At 34.6% G+C, this 20,772-nt stretch overlaps 2 protein-coding genes across 5 annotated transcripts in view; one reads left to right on the forward strand and one right to left on the reverse strand.

Annotated features, from left to right (window-relative positions):
- The window catches only part of LOC121854385 (activating signal cointegrator 1 complex subunit 2-like), a 62,065-nt gene extending 49,809 nt beyond the window's left edge, over positions 1 to 12,256 (forward strand). For 3 of the 4 annotated variants that reach the window (XM_042349028.1, XM_042349029.1, XM_042349030.1), the window contains 15 exons: positions 765 to 925; positions 1,124 to 1,304; positions 1,447 to 1,644; positions 1,884 to 2,086; positions 3,887 to 4,066; positions 4,169 to 4,301; positions 4,529 to 4,660; positions 5,778 to 5,920; positions 6,682 to 6,832; positions 7,615 to 7,779; positions 8,854 to 9,032; positions 9,339 to 9,485; positions 9,974 to 10,252; positions 10,936 to 11,117; positions 11,898 to 12,256. In XM_042349028.1, coding sequence (XP_042204962.1) covers positions 765 to 925; positions 1,124 to 1,304; positions 1,447 to 1,644; positions 1,884 to 2,086; positions 3,887 to 4,066; positions 4,169 to 4,301; positions 4,529 to 4,660; positions 5,778 to 5,920; positions 6,682 to 6,832; positions 7,615 to 7,779; positions 8,854 to 9,032; positions 9,339 to 9,485; positions 9,974 to 10,252; positions 10,936 to 11,117; positions 11,898 to 12,013 — 2,550 coding nt within the window. In that variant the 3' untranslated portion in view covers positions 12,014 to 12,256. The remainder of the gene's footprint in view (positions 1 to 764; positions 926 to 1,123; positions 1,305 to 1,446; positions 1,645 to 1,883; positions 2,087 to 3,886; positions 4,067 to 4,168; positions 4,302 to 4,528; positions 4,661 to 5,777; positions 5,921 to 6,681; positions 6,833 to 7,614; positions 7,780 to 8,853; positions 9,033 to 9,338; positions 9,486 to 9,973; positions 10,253 to 10,935; positions 11,118 to 11,897) is intronic. The other variant, XM_042349031.1, reaches the window with a different exon arrangement.
- A 6,802-nt stretch (positions 12,257 to 19,058) lies between these two features.
- LOC121854376 overlaps positions 19,059 to 20,772 on the reverse strand; it is a 5,519-nt gene continuing 3,805 nt past the window's right edge. The window contains exons 3-4 of the mRNA XM_042349008.1: positions 20,125 to 20,299; positions 19,059 to 19,228 (exon numbers count right to left, since the gene is read on the reverse strand). Of these exons, the coding sequence (XP_042204942.1) occupies positions 19,089 to 19,228; positions 20,125 to 20,299 (315 nt within the window). The 3' untranslated portion in view covers positions 19,059 to 19,088. The remainder of the gene's footprint in view (positions 19,229 to 20,124; positions 20,300 to 20,772) is intronic.

Raw genomic sequence — 20,772 nt, forward strand, 5'->3', positions numbered from 1 at the left:
GTGGAGAATAAAAATCTTCATAAAAGCAAACAGGAAAGGGGAACTCTATTGATTCCATTTTCCTGTGTGATTTTATCAAGATGGAAGCAAGAGTAAAAACAGAATATGGGGTATATCTTCATTCTGTCATTCTATTCTTACATACAGTTGAAAGAAATATATCTTTCTTCCTGGCTTATCCCTGTCACTTCTCACAGCCTAACACCACCCATCAATAGCAAGCTCATCCAAAAAATAACTTGTAATACCCCACATTCCTGTATATTTCTCACTTCTAGTGCACATTCTTTACCCCATCCTTCCATCTGCTTCTTGATCTTCCTCTCGTACTATACACATCTGAGTTATGTACAGGATTATATATACTGTACTGTATTCTTTTTTACCAGTTACAAAATGGACCATTCCTTAGGTACAGTACCCAGAGTCTTTGCTTGACTGTGGTCTGCAATCCCATTTTAGTTTTAAGATTTGTTTCTGTGATTATAAACCGTAGGACATAACAATAAAGATTGGGGTTGAAGAAAGAAAAAAAAGTAAGTAAGGGGAGTCAGAGAAACAAGGAGGCATTGGGAGATAGATAAATACTGGAGTGGGAAAGGCAATGGCATTCTTATCATATTTTACACCTGATTCTCTCATAAAGCTGACTGGAATCTTTAATTACTGTATATTTCCTTGTTGTTTTTTTTTATGGGGGGGGTGGAAGAGATTTCTCATCCATGTTTATAATTCCTGATATTTATTTGTTTATGTTTTAACAGCACATAGCCTGGGCCCACAGGGGTACCTATATCAAATATATTCCACCTCCTCTGCCTGAAGAAGATGGATCCTTTCTTCCTGGTGCTATTGAGTCATGGTTAGAACAGATGGAATTTTTAGAACAAGATCTACGAAATATGCTTAATTTACCTCATCACAAGTGAGTTATAATTATGTGAGGTTCTCTTTTTAATACAATTTAAAATCGTGATCACACATACCTCAGTAGCTAATTCCATATTCATGCATCCATGATTCCCTTTTCTAGGAATGAGGGAAAAACTATAGGCTTGTTATCATGCTTTAAGTTTTAAATCTTTCTAATAATCAAACTTAATTCATCTTCTGACCTCAACAGGTTTTGGTCTCAGATGGTGTTTGACCCTGCCATCCATGAGTGTTTAGAGTCATACATTGCCAACAGCTACAGGTGGTATGAAGGGATAGTGCCAAATGACCACTGTACACCTGTCGTTGAGTCTGTTCATCAGTTGATGTTCTTAATATATGTCCGTATGTCAACTTACAAAGAATCTAAGGTAAAGTAATGCAACTGTTACTTTAGAAACTATTTTTTTTAGATACCAATAAATTTACTTACGTGATAATTGTTTGTAGTACATTTTCAATCTTTTCATGTTCAGTTTTCGGTGCTAATTTTTATTATATTTTTTTTTCCAGGCTTGTCATATAACTCCATCAACATTTGGGGATATAATTTATGAGAACTACTTGTTTGATATATGCAAGCTGCTAGATCTATGCATATTGTACGGTCCCACCAATAGCCCCCTGTTAGCTAAGATGATCACTAACATCTTCACACAGCAACCCAAATATTATGACGACCTTTCACAAACGGTGTCTTCCATAAGTCTTGTAAGTACACTGTGATTTATACTAGTAAAAGAAATGAAGAGAACTCTGTATAATCTATCCATTAATCCTCAGCTCATGTGCAGTGAGACAAATCAAATGAAGGCTTTCATATTTTAAGAACAGTCTGCACATGTTTACTTTGCTCTCACAGCTTCATTCTTAGTTTCATAATACTGTTATATTCATTAGTACTGTACAACTATTTTATTGTTGTGTTTCTGTAATTTTTTCCCTTGCAGGCATTAGAGAAAGTAGAAGATAAATTGGGTGTGGCAGAATACTGTGTTCCTGTTGCTATTGGAGCGCCTGCTGAAAATTTGTCAATGGCAGACCTTCAGGACATCATCCTTTACCTGTTAGATACATTTTCTTCTTTACAAATGCTTATCTCACTCCATCCAGCAGCTGCCAAATATTTTCACAAGGAGTCATTTGAGCTAAGGTGAGTGATTCATATTAAGGTAAATACAGTACATTAGAATCCCAGTTATCCTAGTATTGGGGCCACTGGTAGACACAACTAACCAGCACCAAATTGAAATAATAATAATAATAAAAATTCCTCCTAAATCAGCGAGAATCATAAGTTTGAACACCGCACACAACTGGGATGAGCTTATCATAAAATACAATAGCACATATTTTATATTAAAAAATTGCTACTTCCACGCTCAACCAACCTCTGGGCGATGCGACGCAGTTCAGTCAGTCAACCGGCTGACTCACAGATGTGTGGCTGCCGTGCAGGCTGTGTGTATGTTGTGGCATCACATCGGAAAGGAGCACAGCCACGCAGTTATAGCCCAGTAACCCACCATTTCAGCATACATATACACACCAATGTTCTTAGTTTTTCTTATTTTATGGTTTTATATTGTCTTTATTTCTAAGCCACAATAGAGTATTGTATGATTTTTCCACAACTTTTATAGTTTCATTTTAAATAACAATATATGAGGTGGCAAGGCTGGCGAGTCGGCGACATAAATATAGTCAAGGCCTTGGCCATAACCGCCACCACATGTGCACTTCTCACACATACACACCCATGCTCTTCATTTTTCTTATTTTATAATATTTCTAAGCCACCTTGTTTATATAGAGAGGAGTAAGTGTTAAAGAAATCCTATATCACTATCCATTGTAGGACTTATTGGGAGATCCTTAGAGTGAGTTTATACTGACCGGAAAAACTCTTTATCCGGCACTACTCAATCCCTGTAAGTGCCGGATAACTGGGATTCTACTGTACAGTATTTGGATAAATTGATACAGGGAATTATTTTTTGATTTAGAAGTGACCGCTTCATTAAAATACTTAAGTGATTTTACAAATGGAACATGATATACAAGAGGCTCTTGATATAGAGTGGACTTCAATCTTTGGATGAGGATATGAAAGCTTTCATAGTTAAAAATTTACTCGCCTTGCATTATAATCCACACCTGCAGTTTTATATATTGTACCTCCAGAAGTCTTCATGTTATTTTCACTTGGCTGCAGACCTATTTTTCCATGGCCAACATCCCTTTAAAAAAATTTATGGTATAGTTATGGAACTTCTGTCAGTTCCTTATTTTTTATCTTTTTTGGGGTTTAGATTAGAAACCATCACTTTCGTTTCACTCTTTATTACAATTCAGTTTAAGGATTTACTATACCAAATTATTTGTAGGTATTTTTGAAACATTACTGTTGGTATCATATAAAATTCTTCCTTATTTTTAAACTGATGTTTTTAAAACAGTAGGTCCTTCATTATTTGCCACTACTGTATCTACCAGCCAGTTGCCGCTAAGAATGAGTAGATGAAGAAAGTGACCAAATTTTCTTCCCTCCTCCCAAGGTAGGATTAAAAGATGGCAAGAACTTACAAAATTTCCTCATGAACTTCCTCTCATGGCCTTAAGGAGTTCAAACCACGTGTTCAGTGGGAAGTTACGACCCCAACCTAAAGCCTCCACTCCTTCACATGAGATCAAATTTTCAACTCTGAGCCATATGGGTTAAAAAAAATACAGCGTAGAGCAAAGGCATTACCAAACATTGTCCACCTGGATTGTATATCATGTTGTTGAACTTATTAAGCCTCCTGTAATGGCTGGGCTATACTAGAGGGTGTTCAATGGTTTAGATATCATGGGTCACTTGTTTATTTAATTTAGTCATAAAGTTAAAGTAAGATTTTTGACACCACTGCCTATATATGATGATGATGAACTTTTTTCTCATTCATAACAGATTGTCTTCAATATATGAAAGAGTCATTCCAAGTTTAATGGATATGTTAAGTGAGCGCTGTGATGTCTCTGAGTGGGAGCCTAGGACTATACAGAGAATTCAACTGATTAGATCTTCACTTCTCATAACATTCAGAGCCATCCTTCACCACAAATGCCTTGCTCCTCTCTCTCTGGAAAAGTAAGTCACATGATATGCTTAAAAATTTCTGTTTAAAGTATGTTATGTTTTAGGATAAGAATATTAGGATAAAGCAGTGAATATTATGATTATGTATTTCAGGCCACTACCAACACTTGTCGGGGAATGTGTTGAGAAATTTATGCAGGTGATGTCCACTTGTGTAGGAGAAAAAACATTCATTGCAGACTATTGCTCAGCTTATCCAATCAACACAGATTTAGAATTTTTTAAGGTATGAATACTAATCTGATGATACTTTAGTTTACTTTTCTCTTAGTTATTTTTGTATTATTAGCACTGCACTGAAATAGACAATATTAAATTTCTTATGAGTCATATATTTTCTCTTGCAAGGTTATATCCATGTATTTATATCATGGGAGTTTAGACTTATAGATGTAGACCGAATATTTCCCACTTTATGATTCTGGGTTTATATATAGACGCCTCATATTCCAGCAACACGGTGGGGACATCACAAGTCTCAGCTTCATCAAGGACGCCGTCAACATGGTGCTAAGTGAGATGGGGCTTGCGTCTGGTATGGTGGGTCTCGCTCTGGATGAATTGGAACACAAGAGAGGAATAAAGGTATTGTGTTATAAATCTAAGGCTCTTTTGTACACTAACTTTATACATTTTAAAAACTGGTATTAGTTATGGATGACCCTCAAAACCTAAATCTCAGAGCTTCTGTCGGGTTCTGAAAATTTTTGCTGTAGGTTCAGATTGAGGAGGTCATGCTGTAGTTGGAAGGTACACACAGATTAATTAATTTATTTATTTTTTTTTTATCAGTTGACCTTAAGGAAAACTAAGCAAACAAAATACTTGAATACTCTAGTCTCATTTATTTTGGCTGTCATATTGTTATCAAATCTTCTTGTGTAAATTTTGTGTTGGATTTCCTTCATGTGATAGGTTCTTTATTTATAGACTGTACTCCTTATAAACATAGCTGTGGTGATTTACATTTTGAAGACTTCATTTACATTCAGAAACTTAAGCGTAACAAATTACAGTGCTGTATCATTGATTAGATTTAATGTGTGATTGTGTTAAAGATAATTACAGTATAGCCACAAATCACTTATTTCATCAGTTTCTCTGGGCCAGTGTGGGACAAGGGTTGCAAGAATGAAAAATTAATTGTATAAACACCAGAAACTATCCATTGGTTGTTGGCATGTGGAGATGTTAAAAACTGTGTCATGACTTACAGTTCATATGATACTAATACCGGTAATGGTTTCTATAGAACACACATGATACTCTCGGTACCGGTAATCATCTCGGTGCCTGTCATAGTTAATAAATGTTATGCTGCATCTGAATTCAGTCACTGATGTTGAATTGTGAAATACCTGTATCAGTGTATTTTCTTTTTTTTAATCTGCAAATATGAATGCAATTGAAATATTGTTTACCTTATACAAGCAGCAGGTAATTTATTTTCTTTGTTTACTTACCTGGTAGTTAAAGTTCTTCTGTCATTCTGAGTTTTGGTATTTGAGGTCTAATTCTGTAAGTATTGGGTTCAGGGATATACAGTACTCTACTGTGATCAGGGTTTCTCCACGACCCATGCTCACTTGTGAGAATTTGTGCAGTAATAGAAGAATAGAAAGGAAATAACTATTTGGAAAAAGGATATTCTGTATTGAAAATTATATAAAAAGCAAAAACAATAACTGATTTTTATTTTCAGAATCCAGATGATACCACTGGAATGAATGGATATGCACAAGTTGGAGCAGCAATCCCATCCAGTGTAGAATTAGCTTCTTTAGTGTCCAGTATCCAAGATCTTTTACCAGACCTAGGGGCTGGTTTCATCCAAGAATGCCTTAAGTAATTACTGCTCTCTATTTCCTAATATGAATTATTTGATTACACAAAATTCTTCCTACAATTAATCCTTACATATGAAGATGTGGTATGGTTCCTACAGTGGATGAATATTTCGTCACTCGATCAATTCATCACCAGTCTAAAGATTACCATGTTATATTAATTAAATTTTGATGATAATGTCATTATTTTGGAGGCAATGAAGCCATGGTTCGGTTAGGTTAGGTTATATGTATACTGAACTAGTGACGAAATGTCCCAGAACCAACTCCAACGCCATCACAAATGATAGAATATATACACATCCTAGTCATCCCTACGTACTTGTACCCAGAGTTTACTTGTAGATAATTCCAGGGGCCTTTTCTTACTCCATAACTCAGTCAGTGACCAACATTCCCTGGTTATTGTCTGATCAACCAGATTGTTACTGCTTGCCACCCATAGGCCAACATAAAGACTGAAGCCTGGTTGATCAAGATCCATTTGACAAAACTTATTTATGTTCATTCTTAAGCCAAAGATGTAAATAGACAAGAGGTTTTAAGCTATGAGAAATAAGATATAAAAGAGAATAATAAATTTAGTGAATTGTTGACTATATAATTACTATACATGGAAGAAGGAACAATGAAAGTAAGATATAGAGTATGAAGATATTTCTAAAGATACTGATACGATGAATTTTTAGATGTAGGAATAATACAGAATACAGTATTATGTTTTTTATATCCTTTGGTGTTCCATTTTGTATTCGTCAGGTACTACTGCTATTCAACGGAAGATGTGATTCATGCTTTGTTAGAAGGCAACCTCCCTCCCTCTCTGATTACTCTGGATCGCTCAATGCCTGCTCTGGTTGTAAGAGAACCAACTCCACCACCACCACCACCAGCAGAGGATGATGCCCAGGTACATGGAACATAGAAATATTTGTGTAGTTATCTCAGTTTTAAAAAGCTTCTTATACTGAATTGTCCTAAAGATACATATTAGGCATTAGCACTTTCTTGTCTCTCAGTACTGTACAAGCAAAGGTGTTGACTGCTTGGTGTGTGTGTGTATGTAATGACATCTGTGTAATCAGGTGAACTATAGAGGGAAAAATAATTACCATGAAATGAATTTGACCACTCTTCATAATTACTGTAATCTTACTTGTGTTTGAGCCAACTGGTACTAAACTAATGTATTATACAGTACAGTATCTCAAAAAGTATTTGTCCACACTGTGTGAAACATTATGAGACCACAGGTGGTAGATATTATGACATACATATACTTTGGTATATAATTTAACATAAGTAATGAAATGTGTCTTTATTTTGGCATAATTAATATGATGTTCGGTTACCAAATGTAGTAGAATCTGTATGCCACAGAGCCATGCATACCAACCCTCCCGGGACATCACGAGTTATTTGTAGCATTTCAGAAGTCATCAGACCCATCCTGGCAGATACTTTTTTGAGATACCGTACATGGATTTATAGGAGGTGTCTTTGGATCTTTCAAGCTGTGTAGGACTACAGATAACTATGTTAACCTAATAGAATACTGGGTATGTGTGTTATTTTGCCTTTCTATCTATTGTTTCTGTTAATCTTGTGGTTTTTCACATACAGTATGTTGTATTTTTTAATTTGTCATTTGTGTGAAAATTATTATATAACACATCATTTTTATATCCCCAGGCCAAAACTGTCTGTCAAGTAGACTACATGGATCGAGCGAATGTGTTCAATAATGATGAGTTTGATGTGTTCAGCAGATCTAATGTTGATTGTACTAAGATTCAAAAGGGCAAGAAACCAAAAGTCATTGAAAAGGAAGAACCGGATGTGGAAAGTATAAATAGAGTAAGTTTTTATCCCATAAATATATGTGCATTGTTGTTGGTGCAACAGTAGTGTGAGTATCTCGCATAAATATGTCAAGGGTTCGAGTCCTGCTTGGCCCGGACACTAGGTAAAATGGCGTTATCCAGTTCGACCCTCACTACCAAACATCACAGGTTTCCCATACACCGGTTTCCTCCTCTACTAACATTACACAGACCAACTGCATGAATTGGCTAGTAAGCTGATAAGTGATGCGATGATAAATAATAATAAAAAAATAAATTGTCTTTTAGGGAAATAATTAAGTATGAAGTGCCTTAATTTATACAAGACTATACAAAATACAGAGAGTTGACTGCTTGGCATCATCATTTTTGTTTTGCCTTTACACAATTCTCTTATATCAGTTCTGTCTGTTTTTCAGGCATACTGATATTCAATAAAATATAGGAGGGAACGGTAAAAAGTGACATTTTTATATTGGTGTTCCTTTTAGTTGATCCTATGGGTGGACCCTGAGAAAAAAGTGTGATGGGTTTTATTATTATTAAAGGAAAGGTGATTGTCTTGGGAAAATTCATCCCAGGGTGATGTGAATAAACAAAAAATCTATATTTGACCACTTTTTTTTCAGTAAACGCATGAAGGTCCCGTATTTGTTGGTACCTGTATATAACATGAGCTGATGTGCAATACTGTTTAAGATGCACTTGATTTTAGAAGGAAACGTTTAGGGGAAAAAAAATTACAACTGGTCCTGTACTCACCAGATGTGTTGGGAAGTAAGAATGAAGAGTTGTAGGGGCTGTGTGTGTATTAGTTCCAGAGTTTTATTTAATTTTTAATTTTTTAAAAGCTGGACTTGTTTCTGGATCTGAAGGCTGATCAAGAAGCCTTCAAGGTCTCATGGTCTGACTTGAGGCTATATAATACAGTACTGTATATATATATATATATATATATATATATATATATATATATATATATATATATATATATATATATATATATATATATATATATATATATATATATATATATATATATATATATATACCCTGTACACTATACCCAGTATATATTGGTTTTCAGATAAAAGAGATTGCAAGACAGTATGATGAAAGAGGAGGAACAAGTATATATGAAGATGAATTTCGCTACGAAGACGAGAGTTATCGTCCTTGGGATTATGATGATGAGTACGATGACACCTATGATGACAATGAGGCCGGAAACATCGATGACCTTGGAGTTGAGAAACTTCCAAAACGGTAAGAACATGAAATATTTACCATACTGTACCTTTTACAGTTATATTTGAAATGTTGTTTGTGTGTAAGCCTCTTATCTCTCTGAATGATTTATTGTGAAACTTTGACAATTTTAATTAAGGGAAAAATGCACTTTTTTTATATTATCAGTTAATATAATACTAAGATGATGTACACCGGCTCCCACATGTGTGGAAAATTGCCATAAAACAGTGGTGGTGTTTCATCATTATGGAAGAATGGCAATATGTTTAATACCTAATAGATTATGTTTTTCATATCCTTTATTTATTTTTATTTTTTCAGGCGCCCAGGAATTATTGGAGCTGGTCGGTTGAACACTCAAATAGACTATGGATATGCAGGTGAATCAGCGGAAGAAGATTCTGATAAAGAACAAGAAGAAGGTAGTAATGAAACTGGACAAGACAAAGAAGATAGTTCCCAAAAGAGGTGAGGGTTTTTCTAGGGCCAAGTAAGTCTTCATGTTTCACCATTTAGACTTATTTGATGATAGTTGAGATGATAGCTATAGGAAGTGAAAAGAGCTGGTGATTCAAAGGCCGGTTATAGTTATTCTTCATTTGTGTTGTGTTGAGTTGTACTTCTAAGACACCTGGGATGGTTATATTTGCTTACATCATGTATCAAGATATGTACAGTACCGATGAAAAATTAACCAAAGTTTGAAAGGGGATTAATTTAGTTTTTTCACTCAAGTCGAACAACCTGTAAACCCTGATTCAACTGAGTAAGAAAGCTGTTGCAGCAAAGAGTTTTGTACCTCTTGATGGTGTACTATATCTTGCCATTGAATATGCAAAGGCCCACTGTTAGAGGATGTAATACCAGTATGGTTTCTTGCTTCAAATTTTATTGCTTTATACATCATATTTATTCTTTCTATTTCTCAAGTATGATATATATTTTTTCCCATACAGTTCTAAAGAAGCTAGTGTGAGACCTAAGAATAGAAGTAGCACAAGAGGTGTCCAAAGAGTATTTAGTACGTCTAGTAAACCTAAACAGAACACAACTACCCCTGAAAGAGTAAGCAGTGATGATGTCCGTAAGGCTTACAGTTCATCACCTAATGCTGATTTAAAGCCTTCCAATGGACCTTCCAAAACTAGTTTTAGATCTTTCTGTGAAGATCCAGAAGTAGTTCGACAAAGAGCTGAACAGAGGAGACAGGACAAGATTGCATATCGTAACAGAGGGTGAGTAAATACAGGAATTGAATTCTGAGTGGCACAAAATATGAAGCCAGACTCTACCTAGTCCATCTGACTCTGCATCTCAGGCCACTTAATTGTAGTTTAATTTTGGGTCACTGGCTGAGACACAGATGTCAACAATGTAATTTTGGTGTCTAAACTGTCTTTAGTTTCCATGTACAGTTGAACATAATGAATAGGTACTTTACCTTTTTGGGTCAATGAGTCAGAGTAATTGATGCTGGAAATATTTTTTTATTTTTAAGCCAACTTGCCATGCAAATAATAGTAGATGCAAACATTTAATAGATTTCTTATTTACCCCATTCACTGGATGATGATGCAGGTTGTATTGCTTTGAGCCTGACAGTTCCACACAATAACTAAAATTTTTTGTAATGTACAGTATTACAATTAGAATTACTATTACACAAATTTTTCATACACATCACTGACCCTTCTTGATTTTGGTGTTGAAATGTAAAGGTTGTTGATCTTTCAGTAAAGTAGTTTCCATGCAGTGCCAAAAGATCTATTAACCACACTGTAGCCAACTTTCATATAAAAGTTGTATGGATGAGTTGATGAATATTATTGGCTGTGGTCTTAGTCAGGGATTAATCAATCCAATGATATTTTATTTTATTTTATTTTATTTTTTTTTTATTTCTTATTTCATTTTCCAGGTACAGAGGAGGAGGTGGTGGAGACCAAGGTAGAAGAGAAGAGAATTTAAGTAATGGGATTGATGGAGAGAGATATGGTTCAAGGCCTAAAGTCTCCCAAAGCTCTAATAAGAACAGTGGGAAAGGTTGGCGCCAAGGTCAGAACAGGGAAGATGACAGCAGAGGATACCAAGGAGGCAAATGTAAGTCAAAAGTTAACCATCACTTCGTAGCCAAGACCATGTGTGGATTACAATTTACTGCATATGCAAGCCCTTTAGTGCTATGGTGTTTGGTGTCGAGATTCTCTTTCTCAGAACAACACAGATTCTCCCTCATTTACTATTATTCATTCCAGCTGCCTTACTGGATGTGTTATGCTATGATCTACTATGCATACTTTCTCATATATTACAGTGAAGACAATGGTACTTGTGATTAGTGATGGCAAGATTGAGAAAAAATGCTTTGCAGGAACAAATGGAGGCACTGTGGAGATCACTTGAGGAAGATCTCACATGTATAGTTCATTTTCAGTTCATTATACTGTAGTTTATCTCATACATGTGCAATTTTAATGATTTGACAAAGCCTGCAGTTGGTAGTGCACTCATGAAAACACTTACATATATTTCAGGACAGATTTTATCGAGATAATGCATGATATATCTTGACTTAATTTCACCAGTAATTTTATCCAGTAAATGCAAAAACTTTTCTGTAGTTTAAAGCAGGAGTATTGATGTTCTGCAATATTTACACTAACATCAAGAGATCAGAGCATATTTTATGAATTACCTTTCTCAACATAGGGTGTCGGTAAGTGTCATAATTCTGTATTTTGTTGATTGTTTCTGATACAGAAGGACATAGCTGAATAAGATGATTGTACAGATCAGAATAACTTGATCTTTACTTGGAAATAACTCACCATTGAGAAATTTGAGGTGGCAGTGTTTTTAAGTCTTGTTCTTAATTTGCAGATAAAGAAGATACCAATCATGGCAAAGCACAAAGTCAACAGTACCGTCATAAGATGACGCACAAGAATGAGAATAAACGGCAGGGAGCTCAGGCTAAGTTTAATAGAAATAATTGAGGAAGGTATACAGTAGATAATTCAGTGATATCAGATTTTTTTCTTATCCTCTGAGAAATAATTAAATTTTCAGTTTGTTTTTTACCTTTTGAAAAAGGTAGTGATTATGTAATATTTATATACTTATATTTTTCTCTTGATACATATTTATCAGCCAATATCAAGCAGATGTTGTAAAGAGTTTAACAGATGAAAGGAAATTAAGATAATTTTAAGGAAAAATAATAAATTTTGTTACTTTACTATATTATTTTTACTAAGAATCCACAATGAAAGTTGTCACCCATTAAGCCTTGTCTGTTTTTTTTCTACTAGGACACATGCTTGATACACAGCCAGCAGCAGCTATGTGATTGTAATTTTGTTTACTTCTTAAGATTCTGCATTGTATTGTAAATTGCTATAAGAAAAAAAATTCCTAGGAATTTCTTTAAGAAGTAAAAAGTGCCTATGAAACCCTTGAAGTCACAAACAGTGTATATTTTATCGATCATGGTTGATATTAGCATCTACTGTATTTAAGAACTTTGTCGGTCATTCTGTGTGGTCAGGTTGGGGAGGGGGCTAAGGGGCAGCTTTGGTTAGGTAGGTTAAAGCTGAATTGGCTTATAAGCATGTAAGAAATATTGTTGTAGGAAGAGAAAAAACTAAATTTGAACAAGAATTATCAGTCCTATACATTAGTGCAGGTTTTATTACTCGAGGGGTGATTAGGGCAGTTGGGAGTAATTTCATTTAGTGCTTATAAATATTTTTTATTGAGAGAAATATTAGCCATGTACTGCTTTCAGATTTGACTGGTTAGATGAGATGAGGTAATTTTGGGTTGCACAGTATATCATGTACAAGGCAATTACATATATTTATTTAGAAGTGAAGAGAGTAGACTAAAATGAAGGAATTGTTGATTATCTTAGGGTATCAGTATGTATGTTTAAAGTCAGATGAGGTTGGTTATATCAGGGAAGGTTTAACTGGATTGGATTTGTATTTTGGCAACCTTAAATACAGTACAGTATTTGTCTTGGAAAGAGAAACTCATGTGAACCTTTGTTGAGAGAGTTACACTTGTCTCTGGCTTGGTTATCTGGGTGATGCTGAAATTGGTTAGGTTTGATTACTTTTAATTAGATTAGATTTGCTTAAGTCTAAAAATCATTGATTTGGAAATAAAAAGTACACTAATAATACTGTACCTTTATCTTATTAAGGTAATTCAATTTCGTATTTGGGTGAATTTGGCAAGGTTAGGTTAAATTAACTCCAATTAAATTTGTTTTTATAAATTCTTGAAATTGTTGCACATAAAATTGTTTTATAAATTCCTAAAATTGTTGCACTTAGAAAGAAAATTAGTTGAATTTAATATTAAAAGAATTTTCTCTGTTTTACAGTACTTATTGCATATTTTTCTTTGAGAGTGAGATGCAGTTAAGTGATGTGTATTTAAGTTAAATCTAGATGGTAACCTTGTTAATTTTGGGGGCTGTAGGGAAAAGACAAGTGCCCTACTAGAACACCCCTTAGCACAGCCTGTCTGTTTCAGGGGCTACCATATTCTAAAAGCAAGGGCAAAGTCTTTCTCATTACTTTTGACAGCCGTATTGGGTTTACTCCATTCTGTGAAAGTGTATTTGTGAATCTGTTCAGGCTTGCTTGATAGTTGGAAGAGGGTCATTTCGTAGCTTGAAATTAATGTTTTTGGGTGAGGAGTTCAAGACAAGATGTACTGGTTCTAGGGTTGATACCCAGTTTACCCCAGGCTCACTTAATTTCTTTTAAACTACAGTACAGGTACAGTACTGCCAAATGAAGATTAAACCTCCTATCTCATTAAATCAAGTTAATTAAGCAAATAGTTGTTTATTCCTTAATTATTTTACATTGATCTGATAGAATAGGGTCACTGCCTCCAAAAACACAGTTAGCCCCCAGGGACAAGGCAAGATGTCAGGGAATGTTCTAGGTGGTAGATTTTGTATGTCACTTGTCTCTTTTCCCTCAGACCTAAAATGGGATTTCTTGCTTCACTTCCTGATTTTTTTTATGATGAAAGTTTATGAGGTAAGGTTTTATCTCACATTTTCCAGTGACTCACTTGTTTCAGTTTGGTGTATGGTTGGTTTGGTTAGGTTTTGAATCTCGTGAATTTGATAACCATGTTTTTAAATAAGTTAAAGAAACCTAATTATTGAATTTTTATTAATTGTGAAAATATGGACAAACACACTTGATGTCTAATGAGGGTTAAGGTAAAGATTATATACTGTACTGTTCTATCAAACAGTAACTGACAAAGGCCTATGCAGTGAAATTGTATGATTAAGTTGAAAAGGAGAATGTGGGATTAATTGAAATTTATAATTATTACTGAGGAGGATAGAAGAAGCCCAAAAATGTAATAGACAAACAAGGGTGAATTAAAATGTATGTGAAAGAAGACGTGCAAGGAAATGTTTAAGAGACCATATCTGTGGAAGGTGTTTTATGCCCATATGCTTTCAGTACAAGAAAAATTGGTGATACTGATAATGTTGCTTTGAAGTGTGGATGTGGCCGGATACCCTGAATTGTCACTGTAAAGGAAGGAAAATGAGAAATATCATTTCTCTAAAAATTTTCTTTTCTTGTTTCTAATTCCATTTATGTGCATTTAGTTTATATAATTTTGTGATATTCTGTCGGAGAAGTGTTGAAGAGAATATATCCAGCAAACAAGCAGCCCACATAGGTTAGGTGGTTTTGTGTTTGTGCATTTTCACAGATTGATGAAATCTTACTAATTACTGTATAAACATTTAAAGGCAGCTTTGACCCAAAAGTTGAATTTTAGTAGTAACAAAGTAAGGAAGTTCTTAGGTGCCTTGGTGATTGTTTTTGTTACCTATGGGCCATCTGTAAATGACTTAAAAGAATGCTACCACTAAGTAAGCACCTCAGAAAGGGAGAATGCTTGTGACATGGAAATCCTCCCACCTTTAGTACAGGGTTGTAAACTGACAAGAACTGAGGAGATAAGAGGTTAAACTTCTTTTTATAGCTATAGGGGGTTTTGAAGCTAGAGAGCCAACAACCTATTTGACATGAATCCTCACTGGGCATAGAGCCAACCATTGATTCATGATATTCTGAGGGTCTTGAACTTCAGTAGACAAGAGGTGCCAGTTTACAAAAAAAATAATTCAATAATTATCCAACCTTGTCTACCTGTGTACCTTGTCATTAATTACATGTACTGTACTCTGTAAACAACATAGAGCAAGGGTTTAGGTGTAGTATTTTCACACGTCACTTGCTTTCTCCCCTCAATCATAAACTGAAATGTCATACTTTAATCTATCATTTATTTATGTAACTTTTAATGCATCCAATAGTGGTTTACACATACTTCATTAACAGCTGTTCCTCCCAAGTTCTTATAACGATATCTTGACCCCTAGACTGGATAGTATTTTGGTGGCAAAAAGACAAAGATCATTGGATTTCTGAAAAGTGCTTTAGCAGCTACAGTATTGTTGACGGTGAGCTCTCGTGTTCACCTTACTTCAAGTTATGTGCATTAAATAATCTGTACCAAACCTTAACTATTGGAAAACAATGTAAGAAATGCTTAACAATATCACTATGCAGTTCAGCTTGCATTTTTGGACTAGTTATCAATCAAATAGATAAGAAACAAACCACATTTATATATATATATATATATATATATATATATATATATATATATATATATATATATATATATATATATAACACACACACACACACACACACACACAGTTGTACCCTGCTTTACGCGGTTTCACTTAACGCGATTTCTCATATACGCGGTGCCTCGCCAGAACCGAACTTTCACTTAATGCGGTTCATCTACCCATATACACGCGGCTGAGACGGCTCGCGCGCGCTGCCTGCCTTGCCTCTCCCTCCTCCTCCCTCCCTCCCGCCTCCCTCCGCCTGGGCAAGCCGCGCTGTAAGGTTGTGCACTGTGTCTCTTCTACTAACGTAAGTGTTACACCTAACTTTTAGTTTTCCTAACCTAACCTTTATTTTTCCTAACATAACCTTTATTTTTCCTAACCTAACCTCTTCTATATTACTTGTTTGTTCATACCATCATAAAGTTAAGATAAAATTTTTACTACAACATAGTTGTGTATCGTCAAAAAGTGGAGTTTGGGGGTCGGGCCAGTCTCTATTGGAATTAATCCCATATGTTCTGTTGTTCCATTTACGCGGATTTCACTTAACGCGGTACCCTGTGGGTTCAATTGACCGCGTAAATCGGGGTACAACTGTTTATATATACAGTATATATGTACCTGTTAAGGTTAAGTCATTGATATGCAATATTTGATAAAGCCAACAGTTTAGCATATTTACTGTTTTACAGCAGTATGAAGTGGAAGCTGTTGATAAAAATTGGCTGCCAATAAATTCACAAGTCATATTAAAATATCTGGACATTGTTTTACATGGGGCATTTCTTTAGAAGCAGCAGTGCCTGTGTAAATAATTGCCAACTGTATGAATGACAACCAGCTTTTTCCAGAACCCTGTAAAAAGTCTGGCTAGTGTTTACTATGCTAGTTCACAACATATAACTGTGATAAAACCTGATTTCTGATTGCTGACAACTTTTCATGACAGTACAGTATATTTAGTACATCAGAGGAGTTATTTCCTATAGTTAAAGCAAGTGATCAGGTTAGGTGTTTTCATATTCCATAGATGTGTCACATACTGTAGAATACTTTATTGAAACATTATATGCTGTATGACTTTTTAGATTGATACACAATATCTGGATCATAACATACAGTATATGCATCCTTCGTGGTAACATGTCGACTCTAAATTTTGTATAAAGCAAATAACTTTTGAGTGGCTGAAAGGAAAGCAGCTAAAAATATATCTTCACAAATGTATATTACAATGCATCTTCATGTATGTTTGTCATCCATACTTCATTTTTCATTAAATGAAATAGAACATACAGTATATATTCCCTTAACACATTTCTTGTATCTAATATACTATAGGACTAGGCGTGTGTCTGTCTGTCTGTTTTGGGCAGCCTAAACGGCACAATCGTTTTTCATCAAACATGGAAAAATCGCAAAAATATTCGTAGAGTGGAACAAACCTGGTCCCATGTCGATGGTTTCTTTAGGAAGGCATTAATTAACCATTATATTTACGATGGAAAACGATGCAAGTCTACGGACTTGGCGCACCCTCATTCGCTGTACGCTAGCCAAGCACGAGCGTTCAAACTTTCACTGGGCACGAATGTGCCCACGATCACTTATGTGATAACTTATGCCATGTACAGTACAGTATATTATTTCCATTTTTTAAACAATATATTTCCAATATTCTTGTTTTTCATCCATGCATTAGCTTCATTGATCTTGTATAAATTGTCAGTACATTACCATTTATAGCTGTCAAGATATTTAAGGGTAAAAACAAATAATGGTTTTGAAAAGGTTATTTTTGTTATGTATTCATTGAGTGATATTCAGATTACAAAGTGCTTCATATTTTATTATCCTGGATAAAGTTTTAAACACCTTTCCAAAGAAGGTCCTCACCTGTAAGGCAGAAAAGTTGCCCCGGTCAAAAAACTAAACAAAACCCACAATACATAAATAATATTTAATTTCCCAAGAAGCTGTTTAAAAAGTTTTTAACAAATGCATACACTAGACAAAAGAGATATGGTGGACTAATCTTGAAATACCATATTGTAACTAAGGTCAGACTGATGGACTTAACTGGTTGCCTCACATCCAGGAAGGCCAGCAGGTTATAAGAAATAATCTAACAGCTAAGAGTCTGTTTTACATTGGAATAACTTCATCACTGCAGGGAAGCCACTTTTAATATTTAGTTGGGTAATGCCTTATTATTTTATTTAACAGAGAGTACCCTGTAAGCAAATGATTAATATCTAAGTAAGGATTTAAAGAATGACTTAAATAAGCTCTTGATGGAATATTAGTTCTTAACTAATTTTAAATTTAAATTTTTCAAATTCTTAAACTAGTAATTGCATCTTACTCATTCCATGTGTACAGTAGTAACAAATGTCATAACATCTTGCAGCCGTAACACGATACTGTACATACTTCATGTAGTTTAGCCAACCAGTCGGATGCATTCTAGCCCTGATTGTAAACTGAGTAGATGCTTTTGTTTTTTATTTTCCTCATAAATTGTTAGTCAGAAACAATCGTGTTATACATTGAACTTAAATGCATTCTTGATTTGATTTTAAACTAACTTTACACATTCTTGTGTTTTTATTTTATTAGCAAACTAATAAAATGCATTCTTGTCTTATTTTCATCGTAAACAAGGCAGAAGCATATTACTACAGTATATATATATAACTTAACCTTATGTAATGATACAGTCACTACATCCATCCAGTTGTTGGTACACTGCTGTGCTCTGGGTCATAATGCTTGATACAGATACTGCATATACTGTATACAGTACAGGTATATTTATTATGCCAAAACCTCCTTTTTATGTTCTGAGAATTTAATTGTGCACATACTGTAAGTTTCATTTTCACTCCACTTCTTTTTTTCTTCTTAGCATCCTCTTAGTTTTATTGAAGGATGTTTCAGTTTTCTTGCGTCATTCATTTTGCATATTTTTCATGATACACAAAAACAATCATCCCAGGTGATTTCAGAGTGCTTTTTTTCAATCGTATTTCTACACCAACCTTCCACTTATATATATATATATATATATATATATATATATATATATATATATATATATATATATATATATATATATATATATATATATATATATATATATATATATATATATATATATATATATATATATATATATATATATATATATATATATATATATATATATATATATATATATATATATATATATATATATATACATATATATATATATATATATACATATATATACATATATATATATACATATATATACATATATATATATACATATATATACATATACAGTATATATATGTTGGATGCTATACTGTAGTAACTTGTTACTGTTAAGCTTTCTTAGTCTTGGGTACACCATAAGATACAAGGGAAAATGTGGCCTTAACTGTGCTTTGGATGATGGTGGGTGTGTGGGCATGCACCTCCTGCCTCCCAAGAGCTGTGTCCACCATCCAAGAATTTGTTCTGTCTGCACAATGATAAATGGAAAAAAAATTATCAACCCTGTGTATAGATATACTGTACTGAATGCATCTGTATATCACATAATTGGCTGTACGATAATCTATGTCCAAACTTGATATTGTACATGGATTGATGAGAACATTCACTAGCCATGTGCAAAGGAATAGGAGGTTAAGCTCTACAAAATTAGTTCTGAGTGTTTATAATGTAGAGTATGTACACCAAACCCATGGTGTACCATTTTTAAGGTAAAAAAAAATTCCCACTTCTGCTCATAGTTATCCTTGTAGCCAGGTCGACTTATAAGTGTTTGGGTGGTTGGTCATTTCTCTGTTAAACACTACAGTAGTATTATCAAATACAGTACTGTACAGTAATGAAAATGTACCTGAACTTGCACCAATGTAGTGGATTTTTACCTTGTAGCTGTGATCTTAGTGAAGCAGGCATCTGCCAGCGTTCCTAATATGAACACTTGACTGAGTAATGTCTTTTGAGGTGCTTATAAACTTTTATTAAATCACCTCTTGACCATCAATAGCATAAACTCTTAGACATAAAACAAAAAAACTTGTAAGGCTGAATTAATCACCCATGTGGCTCTTAAAACCTATCTCGATTAACCCTTTCACGGTGTTTCACGCACTTGCCTTTTAATTCTGGGTAGTGGCTACCGCCAGATGATTTTATTTAGATTAGGGTGAACTCCCACTGCGAAAGGGTTAAACACATGTACAAGCTGCTGTTCACCCCTAACTCACTTATTACACGTACAGTATAAAACTTTAAATATGCTCCTGAATTGGCCCATAATACACTAATACACAAATCTATGAACTTCTATAAGTTCAGTAAATCTATTCCTGGGATGCCCCTCCTATCTACTTTAATCATAGCTACCTTCAGTGATGGCGACGTGTGTGCAGGAGTCCTCTTTAACAGTGAGACATGGCCCTAATGTGCCGCCCACTGCGACCGCCATGTCTGCTGCCCGCTGTCTTGCTTCCTCTGCTGCTCGCCGTCCCGCCCTCACCCGAGCCTCTGATAACGACACCCACGAGTGACGGTACACCAACTGTACATAATAAGAAATTCGATTAAGTTCACCTACAGATGTTTCTTATCAACATTATACCGTATGTACAGTAAATTGGTTGGTGTATTTTTGGGACAATTCTAAGACACAATGTCGATATGGCAAAATGTCGGAATCCGCATATAGTTTCCTGGCTACAACACTTTAAAGGTGTTGAGTTTATAAGGGTGGAGTGAAACATATGTAGATTTTTTTTGTAATTTTATGCACACAACTATAAAATGTGATACTTGCATTATTACAGTAAATATTCAAAACTCCCTCCCTTGTCTCAATGCAGGTCTCGACACATCGCACCATAAAATTAAATAACAATCTACAGATGTTTCATTCCACCCTCACTATCATTACCTCAACGTCTTTCTAGTGCTGTAGCTAGGAAACTACAGTATATACGGATTCCTACATGTTTGCCATATCGACATTGTGTCTTAGAACTGTCCCAAAAATAT

This window comes from Homarus americanus, unplaced genomic scaffold, assembly GCF_018991925.1.
Source record: "Homarus americanus isolate GMGI-L3 unplaced genomic scaffold, GMGI_Hamer_2.0 scaffold54443, whole genome shotgun sequence".
NCBI classification, from domain to species: Eukaryota; Metazoa; Arthropoda; class Malacostraca; order Decapoda; family Nephropidae; genus Homarus; species Homarus americanus.